A 24298-nucleotide genomic window follows, 5' to 3' on the forward strand; every position below is an offset into this window, starting at 1 on the left:
CCCCGCGGCCCCTCACCGACTCAGCGGCAGCACAGGCCCCACAGCCTCTGCCCCATATCTCAGACACGTGCGGGGTAACGCGGCGCTGCCACGGACTTTGCCCCCATCAAAGGCGCCGCGCTGCGGCCATTGTGCTGCAGGGAGGAGCAGTGATCTCATGGCCCAGCCCTGGCTTTGTGCAAGCTATTTTGGGGGTCAATTATTAGTATTTTCTTTCCCCTTCCTCTGCCTTCGAACAATGCTGGTCCCGGTGGGGCCTCGGTTCACACCATTGTGTGGGGCCACACTGCGCTGGGAGCAGGAAGATCGTTATCAGCCCGGCTGAGAACTTTGCCAGGCCCTCAGCATGGGGCCAGCAGCGCCTGCACTGTGGCCCTGTTCTTTGGAGCACTGTGCGTTGGGGAGTGCTGCAGCTTGGTCCCCACCCCAAAGCCCCTGCCCACTGCTGCACTGGCACCGTTATTGCCCTAGCTTTGTTACCTTCCCCTAAGCCTCTCCCGTGTTTACCCAGGGATAGGTCTAACCTGTTTGAGGCTGATTGCCACCCTCTGACCCTGCCCAGCCCCAAAAGGGTCTGTGCTTTCCCTCAGATAGGGTTGAAATGGGGCTTGAGCCCACAAGTCCTTTCCAGGAACAGGAGCGGCAGTGCTGGCCCCATGCCTGCCCGAGTGCTTCTTCTCCCTTTTCATACAAAGGCCACTCTGCTTCCCAGCACAAAGGCTGGGCTGGGGCCATGAGAGCCTCATCCTACACTGCATGATGCCGGGACTCAGCCTGGGAGGCTTTTTTGCACGATTCTCAGCTTCTCCTTATGAGGGCAGGTATTGTGTTTCCTGGGTGCCATGCTGGTGGCATGGAAAGAGCCTGATCAAACCCCACAGGCAAAGAGGGGACTGGTGCCACACTCGGCCTCTTTATTTGTGGAGAAAGCCAGCAAGCTCCCCAGCGTCTCCGCCACTCAGGCAACTATGACCCTGTGCCTGGCAGCCCCCAGCAGGAGTGAGGGGCCTGGTCCCCCTGACACAGCCCATTCGGAGGGGGACAGGACCTGCCCAGGAGCCAGTCCTGGGGACGGAAGGACCTCGTGCAGCCGCAGCTCTGCCCGAGGACAGGTCCCCTGCGCTAAGTGGCTGCAGCTTGCCGGGGCACACGGATCCTCTCACCCTGCGGCTTGGCCACGCGCCCTTTCTTGCCCACATCCATGCCAGCCAGCGCGTGCTTGCCCTTGGCCATCTTGCCCTTGCGGTGGCCGCACCACAGGCGCAGGCACTGCTCCTCCACCCGCTGCCGGTCGGCTGAGCTGGCGAGGTGCAGGATGTCCTTGTACCAGGTTTTGGGTGCAGGTGCTGCCAGCCAGGCCTCAGGACAGGGCAGGTGCCTGTCCTCCCGTTGCCGGGGTGTAGCACGGGCAAGCTGCTCGCCCCCAAGCACCTCCAAGGCTGTCTTGGCCACTGTCTGGGTAAAGCCATGCTCCAGTGTCTTGCAATAGTAAATCCCAGCATCACGGCGGTGCAGCTGGCGGAAGAGCAGCCCTTGCTCTGTCTGCAGGACCCGCTCATCTGTCTTTACCTGTTGGCCATGGCTATGAGGTCAGTCCCTTGTCCTTTTGGCAGGGAGAAGGGAAGGAGCAGGACAGGATGGGTGCTGGCGTCTCACCTCATCCCTCTGCTCATCGGGGGGTCTCTGCACAAACCACTGCACGCTGGCCTGTGGGGAGCGAGGCACACATTCCAGAAAGGTGCTGTTGTGCTCCATGCCATACAGCACCTTCTCTTCAACATGCTCCAAGTCATCCACTGGGGCAGAGACAGAAGTGTGTACATGGTGAAGGCAAAGCCAAGCCACTCTACGCCCCATCGCCTCCCTAAGTGTCCACCATGGCTTCAGTGCCCACCAGGGACAGATCTCCCTGAGGGCCCCAGCTTTCCTTGGGGCACCGTGGGACAGGGTAATAGGGGTTCTGGACATCTTGGGACAGCCCAGCCTCTCACCAGTCAGGTTCTGGTCCAGGCACTGGTGCACAGAGCTGGTGTGGCGGACGTAGCGGCGCTTGCCCGAGGGCTGGTAGCGGGTGCAGGCGGTGCCATCCCAGGCACAGTACGGGTCCCTGGCCAGGCAGCACTCGGCACAGGCAGTGCCATAGCTCTTGCACTGGTGCAGCCGCACCTGGGCCACCCCCAGGCTGGCACCCACATAAAGCTTTTGCTGGAGGACGGCACAATATGGCAATGACAGCAGCTACCTCCCAGTGGTGATGCTTGATCCCACTTCGTGTAGCCCCTCCTGGTCACCCACCCTGTCCCTAACCCCAGACTCACGCGCTTGACAGAAATCTCCATCTGAGTGATGGGCACCGGCACCTGCAGGGAGAACAGCAGATGCAAAGCTTTGTCTAGCCTTGCCATGGGCAGCCCTGGGCCTCCACCTCCTGATGCTCAACAGCGTGGTGCCATCCCTCTAGCCCATTCCCATGAGCATCGCCCACCTTAAAAACCTGCAGCTCCTCCAGAACAACTTCCTCTGTCACAGCTGAGCTCTGCTTCTGCAGCACCACCACCTTCAGCACCGAGCCTGCATCTGGAGGAGGGGAATGGAAACATGACCTCACGCCATACCAGACATCCACACGTGCCACTTGCAGCGCATACCTGTCCCTAAGAAGAGGACGTCATGCTGCCCATCCTCAGTGTCCACACGGTCCACCACGAGCTGGCGCAGGCCATGCTGCAGGTCAGTCTTCACCAGCAGCGGGCGGTGATGCCGCGGGCGCACAGCCCTGTACATCAGGGGGTGAGCACGGGCAAAGTGCAGCACCTCATCAGGCAGCTCCTTGGTGCTGCTGTATGGCCGCTGGGGCTGGTTGGTGGTCTTGCTGGGACACTGCAGGGACAGGAAGGACGCTGCTTGGCAACCAGCCCCTCATCAGAGCCAGTTTGGGTCCCTTCCCATATTCCACTTTGGGATCATCTCCACCTTAGCCACTCTGGGGATAGAGACCTCATTGGGATTGGTCCCATCACCCCCCATGGGGATGTGGGAACTGCTCACCACGCCTGGGCGCGGGTAGGGCACGCGGCCCTCGTAGGCTCCCCACTGGTGGAGGGGGCTGTCCTGGTGGGCAAAGGGCCCGTTGAAGACCTCGCGGACGTCGGCCATGCGGTAGACACAGATGGCAGAGCCCTGAAAGACATGGCTGGAAGGGGACAGTGACAGGTGCATCGGTGGAGGGCATGGGAGCTCTGAGATGTCTGTGCAGCCCAGACTGGGGCTGATGTCCCTTTGGGTTGGGGCTGAGCCACCCACCTGACAGTGCTGAAGAGTGCGTAGATCTCTGGGTTCTTCCCATCCTTGGTCCTCAGCAAAAAGACATCCTCTGTGGAGGAGCAACCCGAGCCCTGGGGTTGACTGGTGGCCCCAAAGCCACAGAGCCACTGGGGTCCCCTGTCAGCCCGCCTCCCTTACCCAGCTCATCGAAGTGGGTATCAATGCCACCAGGACCCGGGACGGAGCACACCAGGCGGGCTTTGTTGAAGGTGCTCCACTTGTTGACCAGCACCCTCTGGCCTCCAGCATCATTCTGTAGGGATGGGGGGCATCAGGGCCACCGCCGTGACTGAGCGCTCTGCACCCCTGGAGGCTTGGGAGCCTTCACCATCTCCAAAACTCAGGAATTTGCCACTGATACAGGAAACCACCCCAGGCTTTAGGTCCCCGAAACCAGGCACTGAATAGGCACAAGGGGAACATCTCTATCCCCTGCCGTGTCCAGCACGGTGCCACCAGCATCTCACCACGCAGACCCGTGCCACCCGGCTGACGATGGTGTGCTCCTTGCTGTCTGCCTCCACCACCTTCTCCGTGAAGAAGAAATAAGCTTTGTCATCATCTCGGTCATCGTTGTCTGGGATCATGTAAGCAGCCACGAATTTGGGGTCTAGAAGAGAGCCGAGAAAGGCAGCGGCTGCCATCTGTGCAGCTCACATAATGGCTAGAAATGGGTGAGGAAGATCCATGTGAGGGCACAGGATGGACGATACCATTGAGCAGGCGCTGGTCCACCTCAGTGCGCAGCGCAGCGCGCGTCCCGGTGCTGCGGAAGATGCCGGGATCACGGCCGAGGAAATCCGCAGTGAGGCCAGCATAGAGCTCCCCACCTGGCAGAGACACCCTGAGTGCCACGGCCCCCCCGAGCCATTGGGAACCAGTCCCAGTGCCCAGCAGCACAGGGGACCCCAAGGACAACAACTGACCGATGATGGTGCTGGCAAAAGCACGGTCAGGTTCATGTGGGCACCTGCCATGACCGCTCTCCATGCTACCGGGATCCAAACTGAAGGCATGCTGGGTCTGGAGGAAGATGGGACCATAATGGGGGCATGTTGGAAGCCTGTCTAGGGTCCTATGGGACTTGGAGCCCACGCTTTTTGGGGCAACCCATCAGCAGGAGCTGGGTTTGCCAGGGGGGTGGCAGATCCCTGGCTCCTGGCCAGGGCAAACACCGGGTCCAGAGTCCCCATGCAGTCTCACATCACAGGAAGGAGGAGAATGGGGGTGGGATGGTGCCTTGAGCAGGCCCCTACCTCTCCACGGTGCCCCACGTAGATGAAGGTGCAGACGGGGTGGCAGGCACCCGTGCCACAGGCCAGCAGGTGTGTCCGGTTGTAGGGCTGCAGCAGGCGGACGTAGTTGGCACAGTCGGTCTGGGGACAGGCAGGGAAGGGGGAGGCTGGTGGGGACCATATGGCGGGGCTGTGCCGGGTGGGCTCCACCAACCAGGAACCTCAGCACATTGCAAAAGGAATGGGCTTTTGGCTGCTCCTACCCCCATTTTGCCTCTGCTTGCACTGAGTGAAGGGGAGGAAACAAAGGGAGGAAATGTGGGAGACGGAGACCCATGGCAGCCCTTGCCTCCAGACACAGAGTGCCTGTGACAGCCCCTTGGCTATCTGCAGGCCCTGCCAGCAGGGACAGTCCTCTCCCCTGAGGACCACTAGGGATGACTACCCTGGGGACATCATCCTCCTCCCCAGCAATGGAGAAATCATCCCTTGCACCACAGCCATATTCCTTGTGCCCTCCAGCTCGGTGCACACACTCCATCCTCTCCCAAACCTGCCCTTGTTATGGGGAGGCTTGCTCCATCCCCACCATTCTCAGGCACAGTCTCCTTGTGCTCAGCCTCTCCCAGTGCTGCCCACCCTACTCCATCATCGTGAGGCCCTGTGTCTACTGGGAGCCTGCTGCTGAACAGCCCCCAGCCTCCCTGCTGTTTATTTTCCCTCTGCAAAGAGCCTCCAAAATGAGTTAAAAAAATAAGTGTAGGGAAAAAAAAAAAAAAAAAAAGGAGGGAAAACCAAGGCTGTCCCATCTTGGATCTGTCAGAGCTTGGTAAATAAACACACCAAGCAGGACGGGCACTGTTGGGAGGGATTTGTGTGGGGTGAGGGAACCTGGTGGCTATGGCCAACCCCCACCGTCCTCCAGTTTCAGGTCAGGGCAGGGAGGATGTGAAGTAATTGCAAAGAGGGGAATGGGGTCACTAAGCCAGATCGGGCAGCACGTTTCCCACACAGGGGGGAGTGGGGGTGGCCAGCAGCACGGCAGCTCACACCCCTCCGTCACCACCCTGCTGAGACCACGCGCAGCTCCATGCATGGATGCTCTGTCATGAAGGGCTGCAGGGAGGCTCCCAGCCCATGGATTTTGGCTCTCTTATCTCAGCTTTCCCAGCCCATCTGCTCCTGCACACTAGGTGCCTCCACATTCGAGCTGCCCTGGTCCCATCGATGGGATTTGCAGAGCCAGGTGCTCCATCACCAGCTCCCTGCCTCAGTTTCCCCCATGTCTGCAGCAGTCCCATGGTCCCACATCCTAGCTACAGCCAGCTGCAGAGACTCACTGTTGGGTCCTTCCCCTTCTGAAAACACTCCTCCGTCTGTCCGGGCAGTGGTGGCCAGTAGATCTGGAACAAAAAGGTACTTTGGGAGCAGGTGGAGAGGACAGTGGGCCCCTCACCTTGTGACCCTCATCCCTGGGCTGCTGGGACAAGCTCGGGAACCACCACCCCCCAGCAGCTAATTGCTTTGGGATGCCTTTCGGAGCCCTCGCTGTGCGGTGGCTTCACCTGGCACAGGGCGGTCACGATGCCTGCAAGACCCGGCTCACCTCCTTGGTGTCAGTGCTGGCCCTGTCCAGACGCAGGGAGTAGAGCACATCCTTGCCCCCAATGAAGAGCCTGTCACGGTACTCATCCAGGTAGAGGGAGCGGAAGCCCAGGAAGCCCCGGTGGCCAAAGAAAAGGACGGAGCGGTTGGTACCCAGGAGCTCTGCGAGGCAGGGAGAGCAGCGTTAGTGGGAGCCATGCTGGCCCCAAAACCCCGTGGGATGCTGCAGGAGCAGGGGCATGGGGCGTGACGGGGCCAAGGGACATCGTGGCATGGAAAAGTGGAGAGGGTTGACGTGACATAGCACTGAGATGTCCCAGGGCACAACGGGGAGGAGTGGCCACAGCGCGGGCATCAAGGGATGCTGAGGTGATGAGGAAGCGACTTTGGGGTGCCGAGCAGGGCAGTGGGGACTCGGCAAGGTGGAGCACTGGGTACTGAAAGCCTCAGCTCTGTGGAACCCCAGCCTGGGTGACAGAGGGCAGGAAGGGAGGGGGTTCGGCTTCACCGAGCCTCAAAACTGCAGCACTGACCCCAAGCCTGGCCCCTGAGCGGAGGAGGAGGAGGACAAAGGACCATTGATGGGCACAGCCATCCCCAGACACGCCCAGGGGGCTGCCAGCTGCCGTGTCCCCATTCCCAGCTAGGGTGTACCCAGCATGGCCCAGGGTCTGTCCCCAGGAAGGGCTTGGGGAGGGGATGGGGGGCAGTGGAGCCAGCAGCCCCACACATGCAGCCCTGAGATCCTCTGCCCCAATCCCTGGGGAACCCCAACCCAGCACCCTCCCAGCCCCCTGACCCCTCCCCCACTCCCCTGGGCCAAACCCAAGAACACACCGTCGTCTCCTCCTGTTCCTGCCCAGCAATAATATTTTCCCAGCTCAGAATAACATCGGCAAAGCCAACAGGCTGCTTATATTGTTTCAAGCGTGGATTTCCCTTCTCCCCAGCCCCAGTCGATTCCTCCCACGCCTCATGTTACACTGGCGCCGCACGCCCCCTCCCCAGGGACAGTCAGCGGCCCGGGGGTCCCCATGGCGAGGGAGACCACCGAGGGGACAGCAGGAGCTGGGGGCACGATGCCCCGGGATGCACAGCAGGGATTGTCCCAGTGCTGGGAGTCAGAGCGGATGGCAAAGAGTGGGCTGGGCAGCGGGGTGAGCTGGGGACACGGCCACCCCGGCAGTGCCACCGCAGGAGGCCATGTCCCCTCTGTCCCTCTTGCTGCCCCAAAAGCAGCTCTGGAGTGCGCAGCCAAGCGCACGCTAAGTGAGAGCAGGCTTTGGCTCTGCCCGGTTTTTATTTTTGAGGCGCTTCAGAGGCTCCTAATGGTTTTAATTGAAATGTTCGTTCGTTTCGTGGGAAATTTCAGCTTCTGTTTCCAATTTGGAAGAGGAACAGAGTAATCAGCTTAAGAAGGAAAAGAAAAAAAAAAAACAACAACGCTTCAAAAGGTTCCCTATGCCCTGGGGTGCTGGGCACCCGCCCGCCACCACAAGCCCTCGTGGGACCAACGTGATGCCAGAGCCCATCAGGCAGCAAAGCAGCACCCAAACCCCACACCCAGCTCCGCCAGGGACCCCAAAAGCCCCCCCCCCCCCCCCCTCCACAGCCTGAAGCTGTAGGATCCCATCCCACCACGGGCACCTGTCACCCCTGGGCTGAGCGGCCCCGCTGTGCCTCAGTTTCCCCATCCCAACAATTGCCTTGTGCCGTTGGGATTGTTTTATTTTTTAGAGCTGTTCGTCGCCTTTATGCAACATGGGGCGGGTTCGGGCGCTCCGGAACCCCGCTCGGCTGTCAAGCTGGACTGAAATCTGTGCCTGCATTCTGCTGGAGAGCCAGGAGCGCGGGACGAGATGAAATTAAACCCGAGCGCAGCGTCCATCGTGGCAGCCCCCGCGGATGGGAACCGCCGTGGGATGCCCTCACTGCGCTCCCAGCACCGTGCCTCGGTTTCCCCACCCGGCGCTGGGAACGAGGGCTGCTCCCCTCCAGCCCCACTCCTCCCCTCTGTTCCACAGCCCCCACAGCCCACCCAGGATCCCCGGAGCCGCAGCGAGATGCGATCCCCATCCCATCATCCCACCCGCTACAATCCCGACCCTTTCCCCCCGGCCCGGCTCACCGCGGTAGGGCAGGCGGAGCCGGGGCGGGCTGCTCCCCGCGGCCAGCAGCGCGCCCCACAGCCAGCCCAGCGCTGCCGCCGCCCGCATCCTCCTCCCGGGGCCGCCGCTCCCCGGGGCCGATGCTTTTATGCAGCCGCGCTCCGCCCCGGCCCGCCCCGGCCCCAGCCCGGCCCCCGCCCCAGGAGCCCCAAGGGCTGCGTCCCATGGGACGGGTGCGCAGGGGGTCCCCGGTCTCCAGTCCTCAAAGAGTTGTAGGGAGCAACCCCAGGGTTTCCCCCCAGACAAGAGGATGGGGTGCAGGGAGGGTCCCCCAGGGGTGCTGTTCCGCTGGAGCACGGTGCTTTCCCAGAGCACAAGCCGGGGACGCGGTGGGTGGGGACACGGGGAGCAGGTGTCCCCACGTCGCGGTGGCCACGGGGACAAAGCAGCCGGCGACGCGGGGCGGGCGGTGCGCCGCGCCTCCCGAGCTCCGGCACCGGCGCCGGCGATGCGTGAGAACCCCGTGCCGCATGCAGAGCTCTGCCGGTCCCAACCTGCACCGAAGTGCTCCGGTGGAGCTCGGCCAGCCCCGTGCACAGTTCCCCGGGGGTGGGCACAGCGTCTGGACCGGATGCGGCACCCTCGGGTGCTGGGCACAGCACGGCTGGGGGTGGGAGCAGGGAGCGGGGCCAAGCCCTCGGGTACCTCCGGCAAATGAGTGCGGGCTCCTGCCGGGGCTTGCACATCGCTGCCGGCTTTGGGGTCTGGCAGAGCCATCCTGGGAAGATCCCATAGGAGGAGGAAGAGGGATTAACCTCAGCGCCTGCCCCCAGTGCCGCAGACTGAGAGGGATCCCACCCGGGCAGCACTCTGCTGGTGCAGCCCCTCCTCTGTCTCCAAGGAAATCAGCACACCCTCGGGGCCGCGGCTACCCACGGCACTGCCCACGAGCAGGCAGACAGACCTGCTCCTGGCCTTGCTTACCAGGAAGGTTTATTGAGTGAATGTGCACGGACAGGATACGGGGGCACCAGCTGGGAGGCATGGCCCCAGCACCCCTGGAAGTGGTCAGGGATGGCTGCAGGAGCACAAGGCACACCGGGCTCCACTGGCACACGGTCCCCAGGGTGGCACAGCAAGGACACGTGTCACCATCAGGCCAGCTCACAGCACAGCCACAGCAGAGGGGCACGTAGAGACGCGGCACGATGCCCCCTCTCCCCTCCCAAAGGCTCAGGCCTCGGCAGGCAGTGGGGGCACAGAGGCCAGGGCAGGTAGGAGGCGGGCGTAGATGTCAATGCCCCGCAGGAAGACATCCTCGTTGAGGAACTCATTGTGGTCGTGGAGCAGCACCGGGGTGCGGTTCATGGGCGAGAAGCCGAGGGCTGGGTACCCTGCCTGGGGATGGAGGAGCACAGTGAGCCCAGGGCGGGCAGCGGGGCCACGGCTGGGCTGGGGCAGCACTCACCGCCCGGATGTAGCGGCTGTCGGTGGCAGCTGGGAAGATCTCCAGCTTGAGAGGCAGCTTCCTGTAGGGCGAGCCATGGCATCAGCGTGGCACAGGGACAGCTGGGGTGCCTGCCACCCAGACCCAGCCAAGGGCCCTAAGCCATGTACCCTACAGGATGCTAAATCCTATTCTTTCTGACACAATGGAGTACGGTGAGGTGCTGACATGGCTCAGGGCTCCTCTCCTACACTGCCGTGTCCCCAGGGTACACGAGGACCAGGGGGCGCAACCTAGGTGCCACCATCCCATAGCACTACTCACATGTCCCTGCAGACCCCGCTGAAAGCTTTCCACCACGGGTCAGACTCCTCAGTGGAGGTGATTTGCTGGTCCATGCATTTCTGAGCGATGGAGGCAGCGGGTGGGCACCCTGCAGGGGAGGGGCAGCACAGCCTGCCGACCCCCCCCCCCCACAGCCTCTCACCTGGTGAAACTCATACGTGACACCGTCCCCAGCCGCCCGGCACCACGCAGCCACCTGCTCCTCGAAGGCCTGCGGCAGGCAGCACAAAAGGATGTGAGCAGGGGCAGCACCCCCAGCCCGCTCCCCCCACACGGGGCCGGCACCATGCCCACCTTCAGGTCCACGGTGGGTGGGATGCGGATGTCAAAGCCGACAGCCATCTCAGAGGGCACCACGTTGAAGGAGACTCCCCCCTCCAGCAAGGTCAGGTTGAGCGAGGTGACATCCCCCAAGGTCAGGCTTGTGTTGGACTTAAGCCTTGGGGGATGCAGGGGACAGTCACCCTCCGTCCCGAGAGGAGGAGGGGAAATGCTCCCTGCCCCCACCTCCGTGCAGGTAAACAGAAGCATGGGGATGCAGTGCCGGATCAGACCCTCGCTTTGGACCTCCTGGATGCCACAGGGGGGCAAAGCCCCTCCAAGGACCACAGTGAGGCCAACGCAGCCCCTCCAGCCATATCCTACCTCTGCTTCTCGCTCTCCCTGAAGGCCAGGAAGGAGGTGATCACTTTGTGCTGGGGAGGCAAACATATGATGTAAACATCCCAGAACCACCTGGTCAGGGCTTACCATATAGCCCCTCCCCATGCCCCCCATCAGCAGCTCCCAGCCACAAGCCCGGTGCCCACCGCAGAGGGTTCCCACCCCAGGCCCCCACAGGGCACACCACTGTTCCCTTACCAACTTCTCGGCCGCGGTGTTTGTGATGAAGCGGGACCCATGCCCAGGGCTGCCTGTGCACTTCACCTTGATCCCTGAGGAAGAGGTGCTGAGCTGGGTGCACCCAGCACCCCAGAACCCAGCAGAGCAAGGGACAGGATGGCAGGCACACCATTACTCACACCAAGGGCTCTTCTCGCCATAGAAGACACTGTAGGTGTCGGATGGGCTGGCCAAGCCTGTGGTGGGCACAGCAAGGGGAACAGATGTGTCCCAACTGGTGCACTGCGGGGTCAGGGGCTGGGATGCCTAAGGGGACCCCAGGAGCTGTGCTGAGCGCCCCTGCCTTGGGGGCAATGCCAAATGTGCACGATGCCATCAGGTCCCGCTGGCTCCCAGCACAGCCATGCCATCACTCACCTTCATCTAGGGCAAAGCCCACGTTGAGTGCTTTGAACTCCGGGCGCTGCAAGAACATCACCATGCCCTTGTGTCCGCCCACCTCCTCATCTGTGGGGAGAAAACTGGCACGGGTGAAGGGATCCTCCACCCAAACACCGTGCTTCCATGCTAGCCTGGTGCCATTGGCCATCCCCAGAACCACACAGCCCTTCATCCTAGAGCTAGTGGAACCCAAAACCTGGACAGGTTAGCAGAGGTGTCCCATGCCCAGGATGCGGGGAGCCACACAGCATCACCCAGCCCACCCTGTTCCTCAGGAGGACACTCACCAGGCACAAAACTCAGGTGGATGGTGCGGGCAAAGCTCTTCCCTTCTGCCTTCAGCCTTCGGATGGCCTCAAGGTACCTGCAGGTGATGTGAGGAGATGGTTTGAAAGTGCTGGGTGCAGGGAGCGGGGCTGACACCCCTGAGCCACCATGTGCACCAAGCCCCCACTCACTGGATGGAGACACACTTCATGTCCTGGGCACCCCGCGCATAGATGTTGCCCTGGGAATCCTTAACAGCTTCGAAAGGTGGGTAGGTCCAGTGCTCCTGTGGGAAAATGAGCTGTGACCCCATATCACGAGGCTACCCCTGTGCCCGGCCCCTCTGACCCCGTACCTCAAAAACTGGCACAACGTCGGTGTGGGAGTTGAGCAGGATGGAGCGCAGGCGGGGATTTGTGCCCGGCCAGGTGAGGACCAGCACCACACGGCCCTGGCACACCTGTGAGCAAAGGCTGCATGTCACTGGGGTGGGACAGGGGGACGCAGCGGTTGGGACAGGCTCATTCCACCACCGCGGCCACTTGGCAGCCACAAGCAATTCAGAGGAAGTAAAACCCTAAGGCCTGGGTGTCCCCTGTGCCAGCCACTGTCCCTTCCTGGACAGACACAGGGGACATCTGCAGCCAGCGTCACCCTGCCTGGTCCCTGGCTAATCATAGCACAGCCAGCCACAAAGGTCAGAGGGACAGGCAGGATCAGCAGAGCATTAGGGCAGCAGCAGGCACCTCCTGCCACCCGTGGGCTGGTGGGGAGAGGACCTGACCCCCAGCAATGGTGTGGGACCAGCTCTGGGGCTGCCCTGCTCACCTCCACTTTCTGGCACGCCAAGCCCAAGTCGGTGCCCACACGCTCCAAAAACTGGACTGCTGCATCTGGGGGTGAGAAAAGATGGATGATGGGGTGAATTCATGGCAAAGCAAGGGTGGCCTTGCCCGAAGCACGGTGGGGATAAGGCACTGCAGTCTTCCTTGCGCTGGGACTGCAACAGCCCGGGCCTCGAGCATCAGGCACGTGGGTCCAAAGAACGATCCAAAGAGCAGCGCAGGGGAAGGAGCCATGCTGCCAGCCTCGAGCCCTGGGTGCCCCCCCACCACATCCCTGCTCTCCTCACCGTAGTCAGGCTTGGGGTGCACGGTGTCGATCCTCAGGTACTCTCGGAAAAGTGTCACCGAAGGGTTCTCCGAGGCCCCCGCGCTCTTCCCTTGCTTGCCGGGTGCCATTCCCGGACTGCAGAGCCGCGGGGGAAGAGACAGTTAAACCCCTCCTTCCGTCCCCCGCTCCTCCGAAGCAGGACGGGGCAAAGTTCGGCCCTTGGGAGGAACGGGGCTGAGGTGGGGGTGGAGGGGCCGTGGGGTCGGCGGGGGCTGCGGGAGGGTGGCGGGGGGGTGCGCGCACACGCGGCGCTCAATGGGGCGCAGGAGCCAGGAAAACACCGCGGGTTTGTAGGGCGGAGGGCACGAGGAGCTCAGAAGATCGCACGGTGCCACGCTTGCGGTGCGGGGACCCGGGGAACCGAGGGTGCGCGGCCCCATAACTGGGGTGCGGGCAGCGGGTGGTAGGTTCGGGGCTGCCCCCCGCCCGACGCCGCCCGATCCCGGCCCCGAACCCCCGCTGCCCCCGGCCCTACCTCCGCGCCGCCGTCGCTGCCGGCCCGCTCCCGCTCCGCCCCCCCGGCCCCGCTCCGCCCCGCTCCATCCCGCTCCGCCCCGAGGCGCCTGGGGACACGGCAGAGACCGGAGCGCGACGTGTTTATTGGCCTCGGGACAGGCGGCTCGCAGATCCTTCCTTCCAGCTCGCGGCCCCCCTCCCCCGCCAGCATCGCAGCACCGTGCCCAGAGCCCTGGCACCAGGGTTGCCCTGCCAGAACATCATTCTGAAATTCAGAGAAGGTACAAGGGGGCCCTGGGTGGGCACAGAACAGCCCCCTCTCCCCCAAGGCAGTAGGCACAGCCCCAAGCTGCTGCTCAGAGAGCGTTTGGACATCACTCTGTGTTTTTGTGTGGTTTTGTGTGGAGCCAGCACCTCTTCCAACTTGGGATATTCCATGATTCCACAGTTCGATGAGCATGGAACCTCTGCTCCCAACCACAAGAGGGAGAGGCGATGCTGCAGGAGGGCACTGCTGGCGATTCACCCCCAGCCCCACACCACCTCCCCACCTCCCAGCGAGGCACAGGGACAAAGCCAAGGCCCCACTGCCCTCTGCTCAGTGCAGCAGCACCTAGATCATTGCAGCTGGCCCAGGAAGCCCAGCAAGGCCCGGTGGAAGTCCTCCGGCTTGTCCATGTAGCAGGCATGGCCAGCACCAGGCAGCACAACCACGCGGTGCTTGGGGAGATGCCGGAGGCTCTGCAGGGCCTGCTGGCCCAGGCCGGTGTCACGCTCACCATACAGGATCAGGGTGGGCGTCTGAAAAAGAGGAGAGAAAGGATATCGGAGAGGTGGGATGTCAACCCCAGCCCGATCAGCACCTCTGTAAAGCTGCAGGAGAGCTGGGAGCACAGCACCCAGCACCCTGCCGGCCTCACCTGGACCTGCTGGTACTGCACGGCGCTGTATTCCCGCGTGCCCACGGGTGCGATGGGCACGAAGCCGGCCAGCTGCTCGCCATGTGCCAGGAGGAAGGGCAGGGCAAAGCGGCCGCTCATGGATGGGCTGACGAGGACCGGCCTCTGCAAGCCCAGCTGCCGCACGACACGCTGCAGGAAGGCTGTCCGACCCCGCTGCGTGGCCACCGAGCCTGCGGCGGGTGAATCCCCATAGCCTGGGGGGGGGACACAGAGGATGCAGGGCTGGGGTTCAGCAGGAGACCACCGCGAGCCCTTTGGGTGCCGGCCTGGAGGGCCGCAGCCCGCGTCGCCCCCGGCACTCTCGGTCCTACCGGGCAGATCGATGGCGACGGCGCGGTGTCCTTCGGCGGCGAGCAGCGCCAGCGTGCCCAGGGCCTGCCACGTGCCGGAAGTGAAAGCCTGGCCGTGCAGCAGCAGCACGTCGGGCCTGCGGGGGGACACGAGGGCTCGGCACGGCGCGGGGCCGCGAGCCGCCCGCTGCGGGACAGCGACAGCGCGGCGGGACGCGGGGAGCCGCGGGCAGACCCACCTGCTGGATGCCGGGAATCGCGGCGCGGCGGCCTCCCTATAGGCGACGGCGGGGTCACCCGGCGTCACTCCCGCCCGCACCGTGGCGTTGGCCGGGAGTCGGGCCGGGCCGTGGCGGCGGGCGGCGGGCAGCAGCAGGAGCGGGACACAGACCAGCACGGCGCCCAGGGCCAGCAGCGCCGGGCGGCCGCGGGGCATGGCGGACGGCGGGACGTGCGAGGGTCGGATTGCCGCCCCGGGGCCCGACCTCGTTCGGCCGCGCTCGGCTCGGCGTGGCTCGGGAAGGCTCGGCTGAGCTCGGCGGCGCTCGGCAGGGTTCGGCTCCGCTCGGCAGCGCTCGGCTCGGCTTGCTTTTGATCGCCGTGAAAACAGGCGTTCCTCACACGATCCTCACTAACCACACGAGCAGAAAGCATCCCCGTCCCCGAAATCAACACCACGGCCTTTCGGCGGAGTTGAGGGGACGCTCCGCCCCTCGTCCCCCTGCATACGACGAAAGCTCGCAGGGCTCGGATAGGGCTCGGGTTGGGGCTCGGGGGGGCTCGGGTAGCATTCGGCAGAGCTCGGGTAGTACTGAGATGCGCTCGGCTCGGCAGGACTCGAGTGGACCTCTGCAGAGCTCGGCAGAACTCGGAAAGTGCTCGGGCAGGGCTGGGCACGGCTCGGCAGAACTCGGCTCGGCTCGGGCAGGGCTCGGCAGGGCTCGGCTCAGCTCGCGCAGGGCTCGGCAAGCCTCGGTTCCACCCGCCCGCTCTCGGCCGTGCCCGCCAGGCGGCGCCCCCGCTCCCTCCGCCCCCTGCGGCCTTCGGACCCGGGCGGCGCCCCGAGGCCCGGGCCGGGCTCGGAGCGGTACCGAGCCATGGCCGGCGCGCGGCTCACCGAGGGCACCGTGACGGTGGAGGGGCAGAGCCTCTTCTACCGGGAGGCCCACCCGCAGCGGGCCCCGCGGCTGAACGTGCTGCTGCTGCACGGCATCCGCTTCTCCTCGGACACCTGGCTGCAGCTGCACACGATGGCCGTGCTGGCTGACGCCGGCTACCGCGCCGTGGCCGTCGACCTGCCGGGTAAGGCACGGCCGAGGGCACGTGGCGACGGCGCGGTGGCAGCCGTGTGACACGCAGCCCCTCGCTCCCAGGGCTGGGTCGCTCCAAGGACGCCGTGGCCCCCGCTCCGGTGGGGCAGCCGGCACCGGGAGCCTTCCTGAAGGCGGTGGTGGAGGCGCTGGGCCTGGCCCCGGCCGTGCTGGTCAGCCCGTCGCTCAGCGGCATGTACTCGCTGCCCTTCCTCTTCCAGCACGGGCACCTGCTGAAGGCCTACGTGCCCGTGGCGCCCATCTGCACAGAGAAGTTTGAGGCGCAGCAGTACGCCGGTGTCCAGGTAACGGGGTTGGGCATGGAGCATCTTCCCTTCCTCACCCGCATCTCTCCTCTGGGAGATGGGGAAAGGGTAGGAGAGGTGCTCCTGCTGGAGGTGTAATGCTGCGCTGGGCTAGCGTTGCAAGCTGCAGCAATGCGAGCGTGACCCGCGTACCTCTCCGCAGACGCCCACCCTGATTGTCTATGGGGACCAGGACGTCGAGCTGGGCCAGGTCAGCCTCAGCAACTTGCGACACTTGGCCCGCCACCAGGTGCTGGTGCTGCAAGGTGCCGGGCATGCCTGCTACCTGGACAAGCCCGAGGAGTGGCACCGTGGACTGCTGGCCTTCCTGCAGCAGTTGGAGTGAGTGGGATGGGGAGAGCCGCCCTTGGCACCACCGCTTCGTCGGGACCAAATAAAACCCTGAGATGTGCTGCCGCCCTGCTGCTTTGTTCCCTCCTCATCATGGCACGTGCAGCGGGGGACGGCCACCCTCCTCCTGGCCTCATCCCCAGCCTCTTCTCTCCTGCTTTGTTCCCTCCTCACTGTCTCGCACGCATTGGTTGACGGCGGCCCTCCTCCTGGCCTCATCCTCATCCTCTTCTTCCTCTTCCCACCCCTCCGGCCGCACACCCACTCCTAGGTTAATCCACAGGGGCTTAAAAGGTGACTGTCATCCTCAGCCGTCCCCTGCCTGTGGTGGCAGCCAGCATGTCCCAAGCACCCGGCGGATTTATGGTCACCAACAGATGGGGGGGGAAAGGCAGGGGAGGCCAGACAGACGCCTGGCTGGACAGACAGAGTGCCGCTCGGTGCCCGCCACCTGCCTTTCCCCACTTGGTGCTGCTGAGCCAACCCTGGGGATGCAGATGGAGCCGGCAGCGGGGTGCCACCCCCCTCCCTGCTCCCCCTCCAAGCCTGCCTGGGCTTTAGCTGCTTACGCCAGGGCCTATGAGGATTTAGTGGGGGAGGCACGCGGGCGGCGGGGGGGTGACACTGGCAACGTGTCGGTGTGTGACGGGGGGCACGGAGCGGGGTAGGGGCCTGCTGGCACAGGGTGCTCCGCGCTTTGCAGCATCCATCTGCTGCTCCGGTACCGCAGCCCTAAGGGTGCCCACCCCCAACAGCACCCCTGGGTGCCGCCGTCCCGGCGTTGCCCGCCCGGTGCCCTTGAGCCCTTGAGCCCTGCCAGCTGATCGGCTTCCAGGAACAACAACAACAAAAAAAAGCAATTACAAAGAGGGGCGATGTGCGAGCCAAGTGTGGGGGGGGACAGGAATGTCCCCAGCGGTGGCAGATGGCCTTACCCAGGGTGCATTGTTCCTTTTAGTGTCTCTTATCCGCTGTAATAGGATCCCGGAGGGAGGGCTGTGGGAGAGGGGAAGAGCGAGGGGGGCCCCAGCGGGCCGGGGTGGGGGCCGGGGCTGCCAGCCTGCCCCGAGCCCGTCAAGCGGCTCATTGTTCGCGGCCCGGGTGGCACGGGGCGGCCCCGGCGGCATGCGGCACTGAGCGGCGGCGGTGCGGAGAGGTACCGGGCTGCGAGCGGGGCGGGGGGAGCGGAGAAACTTTCCTTCTGGGCGATGGGGGGTGGTCGCGCTGTCCCCTCACCACCTCCCGCTGCCGCCCGGCACCCGGCCCTTGTCCCCACGCCCCCCCGGCGGCAGACGGCGCCGTGCTTTCCTCCTCCCCGCACCCCCCTCGCCATCGGCTCTCGTGCCCCCGCTTTTGTCCCCGCCGGGTCACCCGTGGGGGCTCGGGGGCTGCTGGCGCTGCCGCCGCCCCACCCCGCTCCCCTGATGGCCACCTCGGCGGCGAGCCCTGCCAGCACCCAGAATAGCCGTGCCCCCTCCCCCCGACAGCGCCCGCAGACCGGGCCCCATCCCCACCGCGGGTGCTTTGTTCCAAAGCCGCTTGGCATCGCCGCCGGCATCCCGCCCACCCGCTCCCGGACACGCGGCGATTGTCCCCTGCTGTCCCCTCCCCGGCCGCCTCCGAGCATGAGGTGCTGCTGGGTGCCTCCCCCCTTCCCCTAGGCATTCCCCAGCCGGGGGTCCGGCCACCCCCAGCCCAGGGGTCGGGACACCTGGCCGTACCCCGCAGGAAACCCCATGTCCCCCAGGCCATGGCATCGCCGGACAGAGCGAGCGGCCCCAGAGAGCCGCAGCTCAGCATCACCCTGACCCTCCGCATGCTGATGCACGGCAAGGTAACCTGCCCTGGGGATGGGGGAGTGGTTCCGGGGAGGATTTCGTGCCCCTCACCCTAAGTCTGAGCTGTCCTCACCCCTGGGGACGCATGGTTGGTGATACTGGGATCGTCTGCTAACAGAGCTGCCCTCTGCTCCCACAGGAGATCGGCAGCATCATCGGCAAGGTAAGAGCCGGGGGATTTGGGCTGTGCCACCCCGGGGGGCTCCTGGCCCTGACCGCCAGCCCTGTTCCTCTTCCCACAGAAAGGAGAAACAGTAAAGAGGATACGGGAGCAGGTAAGGGCACGTGGGGCGGTTGTGGGTCCCCTGCTGTCCCCTCCCCGGCCGCCTGTCCTGGTGCCTTTAGGTGGCTCACGGCTCTGGGTGGGATGGGGCAAGGACCGAAGGGAGGGGGTGACACAGAGCCGAAGCAGTGCTGAGCTCTGTGCCCCTGACGGGACGCACCGCCGTCCCCAGAGCAGCGCGCGCATCACCATCTCGGAGGGCTCCTGCCCCGAGCGCATCACCACCATCACCGGCTCCACCGACGCCGTCTTCCGCGCCGTCTCCATGATAGCCTTCAAGCTGGAGGAGGTGAGCGCTCCCTGCCCTACCGTGGGACTCTGGGAGCCCCCCACTCCCAGGGGAAGCCAGACACTGTATATGTGTCCCTCCGCAGGACCTGGGGGATGGGACGGCGGCAGGGAGGACACCGGTGACGCTGCGTCTTGTCATCCCGGCCAGCCAGTGCGGCTCGCTCATCGGCAAGGCGGGCACCAAGATCAGGGAGATCCGGGAGGTGAGATCCCCCGGCACGATGCAGGAGCACAGTGTCCCCCCGCCGTTCCCAGCCAAGTCCCACAGCCCCCCCATTTTCTCCCCAGAGCTCAGGGGCTCAGGTGCAGGTGGCTGGCGACCTGTTGCCCAACTCCACAGAGCGCGCCGTCACCGTCTCGGGGGTGCCGGACACCATCATCCAGTGTGTGAGGCAGATCTGTGCCGTCATCCTGGAGGTACTGGCAGCTGGCTCACGGTGCTGTGGGAGGTGTGGTGTGGGCTGGGGGGACCTTGACCCCATTGCTCATCCCCTCCACCTCCTTTTCTCCCTGTGCAGTCGCCTCCTAAGGGGGCCACCATCCCCTACCACCCTGGGCTCTCCCTGGGTACCATTCTGCTCTCTGCCAACCAGGTAAGGGGCACTGGGGCAGGGGGACCCCCTGTCTGCATGGGCACAGGTCTCTGCGTGGTTCCCAGCTGATGCCCATTGCCCCCCCCAGGGTTTCTCCATGCAGGGGCAATACAGCGGGGTCACTCCGGCGGAAGTGAGTCTCTCCCAGCCCTGCTGCTTGGTTCATGGGGCCAATCCTGGGGGTGTCACCATGGGCACGGGGTCTGGCAGCCTGCAGCTGGGGTGGGGTGCAGTGGGATGGGATGTGGTATGATGGGAAGTTGTGGGATGGGGTGGGGAGGGGTAGGACGCAGGGGGATGGGATGACATGGGGTGGGGTGGAATGGAGTGGGATGGGGTGGGATGGAATGGTATGGGATGAGGTAGAATGGGATAAGATGGAGTACACAGAGGGGGTGGGGTACGATGGAAGGGGGAGGGATGGAATGGAATGAGGTGGGATATGATGGAACGGGGTGGGATGGGGTGCAGTGAGGTATGACGGGAAGAGAGTAGGGTGGGATAGAATGAAATGGGATGGAATGGGATACTATGGAATGGAATGGAGTGGGGTAGGATGGAATGGGTTAGAATGAGGTGGAATGAGATGAGATGGAATGGGGTTTAATGTAATGAGGTAAGATTTGATGGGATAGGATGGGGTACAGTGGGAGTGGAAATAGATGGGATGTAGGGGAATGGGATGGGATGCAGTATAATGAGATAGGGTGGGGTGGGATGGGATGGGATGCGGTGTGATGAGATGGGTTAGAGTGGGATGGGTTGAGGTGGGGTGGGATGTGCACTGTGTGGATGCCAGAGTCCAGCCAGGGGCGTGAGACCATGCAGTCAAACCTGCCTTCCTACTGTCTGCATCTCCTCTCTCTCCCTGGACAGGTCACAAAACTGCAGCAAATGTCGGGGCACACCGTCCCCTTCCCACCACTGGGCCACCCGCCCTCCATGGTTCCAGGTGAGCTCCCCATGGAGCTAGAGACAGTGAGTTGTGCCCTTCTTGTTCCGTGCTGGGCGCTTGCAAGAGCATGGGAGTCCATGTCCTCTCCTCCCATCTCCAGTCCCATCTCCTTGGCGTGCCATCCCACACCAGAAAGTCCCTGTCTTTGGTCTCCCGGTGTACCAGTGCCCCCAAGCCCTCCACCCCAATGACAGGAGCTCCACTGCCCACATCCCATCTTCCCTATGGCCTTTCCTTGTTGGTCCTTTGGGTTTGTCTTCACAGCAACGTCCCCCCACGTTTGGAGGGCACAGGGCTGCTGGAGTCCCCCCTAACTCCATCATTTCTCCCTCCAGGGCTGGACTCAAACTCCCAAAGCAGCTCTCAGGAGTTCCTGGTGCCCAATGATGTAAGTGTGGGTCCTCACAAAGTCCCCATTTCCCCATACGTGTCCTGCACCTCTCACCTTGGTGCTCCCCCCCCAGCTGATCGGCTGCATCATCGGCCGGCACGGCAGCAAGATCAGTGAGATCCGGCAGATGTCGGGCGCCCACATCAAGATTGGGAACCAGACCGAGGGCTCCAGTGAGCGGCACATCACCATCACGGGGTCCCCCGTCAGCATCACGCTGGCTCAGTACCTCATCACCACCTGGTAAGCGCCCCAAAGGGCTGGGGCTGGATGCTGGCACCGGTGACAGAAGGCACGGGGCGAAGGTCCGTGTGCCCTACAGCGGGCAGGTGGCCCCTTTGTCACCGTGCCCCTCACCATGCCGCTTGACCCCCCCAGCTTAGAGACGGCCAAATCTACCTCCCAGGTGCCACTCGGCCCTGGCTCCGTGGATCTCGGTGTGGGCTTCTCGCAGCCGCTCGCTCCGGGCTCCAGCGCAGCGCTGCCTGCTGTCCCTGCCACCCCCCCGGCTCTGCTGGGCACCCCCTATGCCCTCTCTCTCTCCAACTTCATCGGCCTGAAGCCGCTCTCCTTCCTGGCGCTGTCCCCATCCTCCGCGGCAGGTGCCAATGGTGGCACTGCCACCTACACGACCAAGATCTCGGCGGCCAACGGCACCAAGAAAGCTGATCGGCAGAAGTTCTCGCCCTACTGAACCCCTCTGTGGGTGAACAACGGAGGTCCTGGTGCCACCTGGTGCCAAGGACACCCCTTGTCCTCCATCCCTCCCCCAGTCGTCCCCCCAGCATCCCATGCCCAGGGGAGGGGGGCCCAGAAGTGATGGCCTCTGGAGCAAAAAGAGTTGCTCCAATGCCCATCCTGGCAGCACTGTGTCCCCTCTCCCTCCCAAACTTGCTATGGTATGGGTAGGAGGGCTGTCCCTGCTGGGGGGGGGGGGACGACGACATCCTCCAACTCCCTGGTGTCCTTTGTCCCTACCTTTGTCCACACTGCTGTCCCTCTCCTGCCATCCCCAACCCTCTGGGCTGAACCCCAGAGCCGCTGAGGGGCTGCCTGGCCTCTATGGTGTTCCCCCATCCCCTGTCTGTGTCGGGGGACTTTCCCCTGGGCAGTCACCTCCCTCCCAGCAACCCCCAAGAGCCTGCTGGCTTGGAAATGCTGTATATATAAGTCTATATTTTTCCTCCTTTGTAACTTATCAATGGTTTAATAAAAAGATCAAATTTATGTGAAAAAGATACATTTTCCACCTCCCGAGTGGAGACTCCCCCAGCTCAGGGAAGTGCATGAGGTGACAGCAGAGGGGTGGCCCTGTGGCCAGTGATCTTCCCTGAGCCCCCTCCCTGCCCTGGGCACCTTTCCCCAGCCCCTATTGCTGGAGTAGGGTTTCCTGGTTTTGGAGACTGGGGGCACAGCATCCCCCCCAGCAGCATCCTGACTTTCAGGAGGGGAGGTACTGGGCACCATGGGCACTGGTGTTATGGTGTTAGTGGTGTTATCTGAGCTGGGGAGGGTGCAGGGTGACCCTGGCAGGAGTCCCACAGGGGAATGGTCCCCCAAGCTGTAGCTCCTCAGCTTCCCATGTCCCATGTGCTGCAGGAGCCAGGGATGTTCCCAGCATGCAGAATGGAAATGACAGCACCCGAAATATGGCCAAGAGCCCTTCCTCCAGCATGCAGACTGGGACAGCAGGCAAAACGTGGACCAGGAGCAAAGAGGATGGTTCCCAGAGCTACAGTGGCACGGAGCTCTGCTCTTGGACGCTCTCTTCGGGAACCTGGCCCGGGATGGGGCAGCCCCCCTTGCCCTGCTCCAGCTTGTTCCTGGGGCTGATGCACCCAGCATGGGTTTCCAGCGTGCAGGTAGCCCTCTGGAGGAACTGCAGGACGTTTTCCTGGACAGAGGCCTCAGAAATGGCCAAGCACAGCTCTTGGCCCAGCGGACGGTGGAGGAGACTGCGCCAGAGCCGGGCCAGCTCCTGGCGGATCTGTCGGTTAAGCAGCCCATAGAAGAAGGGGTTGATGGCGAAGGAGGAGTAGGCAATCCAGGTGACCACCATCTCGCTGTGCCCACCGCCCTCCGCAGCGGCACCCACAGAGGAGTGCAGGTGGAAGGCAAAGAAGGGCAGCCAGCAGCACAGGAACTGTCCCACGATGAGCAGCAAGGTGAGGATGGCCTTGTTCCCTCCCAAAAAGCGCTCAGGTGCCAGCCGGGGCAGCGGCAGGTTCCGCATGGTGACGATGGTCAGTTGGCTGGCAATGGAGTCACAACGGGGCCGTGGGGCAGCCGCCGGGGCAGGTGCGTGCTGTAGGGCTGCCAGCCGGGCCACCCGGTAGACACTGCAGTAGACGGCAAAGATGATAATGGTGGGCAGGATGAAGCAGGTGATGCTAAAGATGATGACAAAAGCCTTCTTGTGGGCCCCAGGGCTCCAATAGACCGTACAGCGGCTGGCGCTGGTGGCCCCGTTGTCTTGAGGCCAGCCCACCAGTGCCAGGATGGTGATGAGGACAGACTTGACCCAAATGAGGATAACCCCGGCCACAGCCAGCCTGATGGTCATCTTGACCTCGTAGCGCAGGGGGTGGACGATGTAGTAGTACCGCTCAACACTGATGATGGAGACGGTGAGGATGGAGGCGCTGATGAAACAGACGTTAAGGAATATCAAGGCCTGGCACTCAGCGATGCTGTAGATGACCCTGTCGAAGCAGGAGGAGCTGGAGATGATCCCCAGAGGCATGAGGAAGATGGCAGAGAGGAGGTCAACCACGCAGAGGTGGCAGACAAAGATGAACTTGCGGACGAGGGGCGTCTTCAGGATGACCACCATCACCACCACATTGGCCACTAGGGCAGTGATAGTGAGCAGGACCATGCAGAGGAGGCCCAGCACCTCCTGTGCTGTGGACTGCTCTGGAATGGTGGGGTACTCCAGGCTGGCCGTGGCATTCGGCCCCATCCGGCTAGCCATACCCACAGGAACTAAGCCAGCAGCTCTGCTGCCGGTATCACACGGACAGCATTCCTGCATCCCATGGAGGGAGAGCCCACCGTGGGCATGGCCGCTGTCTTCTCATGGCCCCTTGCCTGCTGGGGAAGGAGAAGATGAAGGAGCAAAACCAGAGCCACAGAGAAACCCGGAGGTGGTCTCCTAAATATTGCGGAGAGATGGCAGGGCAGGGATGACACAGGGGGACCTGCTGGCACCCCAGGCAGCCCGACACCCCATCTCCTGTTCCACAGAGGGACAAAGCCAACCCCACCCACACCATGCCTGCAGCCCCTGCTCCGGGTCTCCCTCCTCACTGCTGGGGGTCACCAAGCAGTGGGGTGACACCAACATACCTTGGCTTCTTGGGGACGGGCAATGCTTCCTTCCCTGGGACCGGTCCTTGTCACCAGCACTGCTCATGCTGCAGGAATGGGGTTCCCGGAGGCCACATCCACCCCTCCCTGGCTGTCACCCATTAGTCATCCTGTTT

The 24298-nt window shown here is 63.6% G+C and overlaps 6 protein-coding genes across 6 annotated transcripts; 2 read left to right on the forward strand and 4 right to left on the reverse strand.

The window, feature by feature from the left end:
* Positions 1-1122: 1122 nt before the first annotated feature.
* On the reverse strand, positions 1123-8380 carry SEMA3G (semaphorin 3G; the record flags this gene model as incomplete). Its single annotated transcript, XM_079540579.1, has 15 exons — positions 1123-1569; positions 1657-1796; positions 1992-2205; positions 2319-2360; positions 2486-2577; positions 2649-2880; positions 3049-3193; positions 3304-3373; positions 3463-3577; positions 3792-3934; positions 4038-4347; positions 4581-4700; positions 5900-5962; positions 6166-6326; positions 8293-8380. 15 exons carry the CDS (start codon positions 8378-8380, stop codon positions 1123-1125), a joined length of 2382 nt encoding a protein of 793 aa, XP_079396705.1.
* A 1125-nt stretch (positions 8381-9505) lies between these two features.
* LOC306950085 (aminoacylase-1-like) lies at positions 9506-12856 on the reverse strand (the record flags this gene model as incomplete). Its single annotated transcript, XM_079540209.1, has 14 exons — positions 9506-9670; positions 9741-9801; positions 10044-10123; positions 10207-10275; positions 10359-10503; positions 10710-10759; positions 10926-10999; positions 11087-11143; positions 11325-11414; positions 11636-11712; positions 11807-11901; positions 11971-12075; positions 12444-12508; positions 12748-12856. 14 exons carry the CDS (start codon positions 12854-12856, stop codon positions 9506-9508), a joined length of 1242 nt encoding a protein of 413 aa, XP_079396335.1.
* A 1006-nt stretch (positions 12857-13862) lies between these two features.
* ABHD14A (abhydrolase domain containing 14A) lies at positions 13863-14932 on the reverse strand (the record flags this gene model as incomplete). The annotated part of the gene is made up of 4 exons (XM_079540271.1): positions 13863-14045; positions 14165-14400; positions 14518-14633; positions 14736-14932. 4 exons carry the CDS (start codon positions 14930-14932, stop codon positions 13863-13865), a joined length of 732 nt encoding a protein of 243 aa, XP_079396397.1.
* A 661-nt stretch (positions 14933-15593) lies between these two features.
* On the forward strand, positions 15594-16457 carry LOC306950232 (putative protein-lysine deacylase ABHD14B; the record flags this gene model as incomplete). The annotated part of the gene is made up of 3 exons (XM_079540413.1): positions 15594-15798; positions 15870-16111; positions 16275-16457. 3 exons carry the CDS (start codon positions 15594-15596, stop codon positions 16455-16457), a joined length of 630 nt encoding a protein of 209 aa, XP_079396539.1.
* A 1755-nt stretch (positions 16458-18212) lies between these two features.
* On the forward strand, positions 18213-21507 carry PCBP4 (poly(rC) binding protein 4; the record flags this gene model as incomplete). The annotated part of the gene is made up of 12 exons (XM_079540405.1): positions 18213-18296; positions 18440-18463; positions 18543-18575; positions 18756-18872; positions 18958-19077; positions 19163-19291; positions 19393-19467; positions 19556-19600; positions 20344-20419; positions 20758-20810; positions 20887-21056; positions 21192-21507. 12 exons carry the CDS (start codon positions 18213-18215, stop codon positions 21505-21507), a joined length of 1242 nt encoding a protein of 413 aa, XP_079396531.1.
* A 1038-nt stretch (positions 21508-22545) lies between these two features.
* LOC306950020 (putative G-protein coupled receptor) lies at positions 22546-23847 on the reverse strand (the record flags this gene model as incomplete). Its single annotated transcript, XM_079540124.1, has 1 exon — positions 22546-23847. One exon carries the CDS (start codon positions 23845-23847, stop codon positions 22546-22548), a length of 1302 nt encoding a protein of 433 aa, XP_079396250.1.
* Positions 23848-24298: the final 451 nt, after the last annotated feature.

The sequence above is a fragment of the Tetrao urogallus genome (assembly GCF_951394365.1).
Source record: "Tetrao urogallus genome assembly, chromosome: 10".
NCBI classification, from domain to species: Eukaryota; Metazoa; Chordata; class Aves; order Galliformes; family Phasianidae; genus Tetrao; species Tetrao urogallus.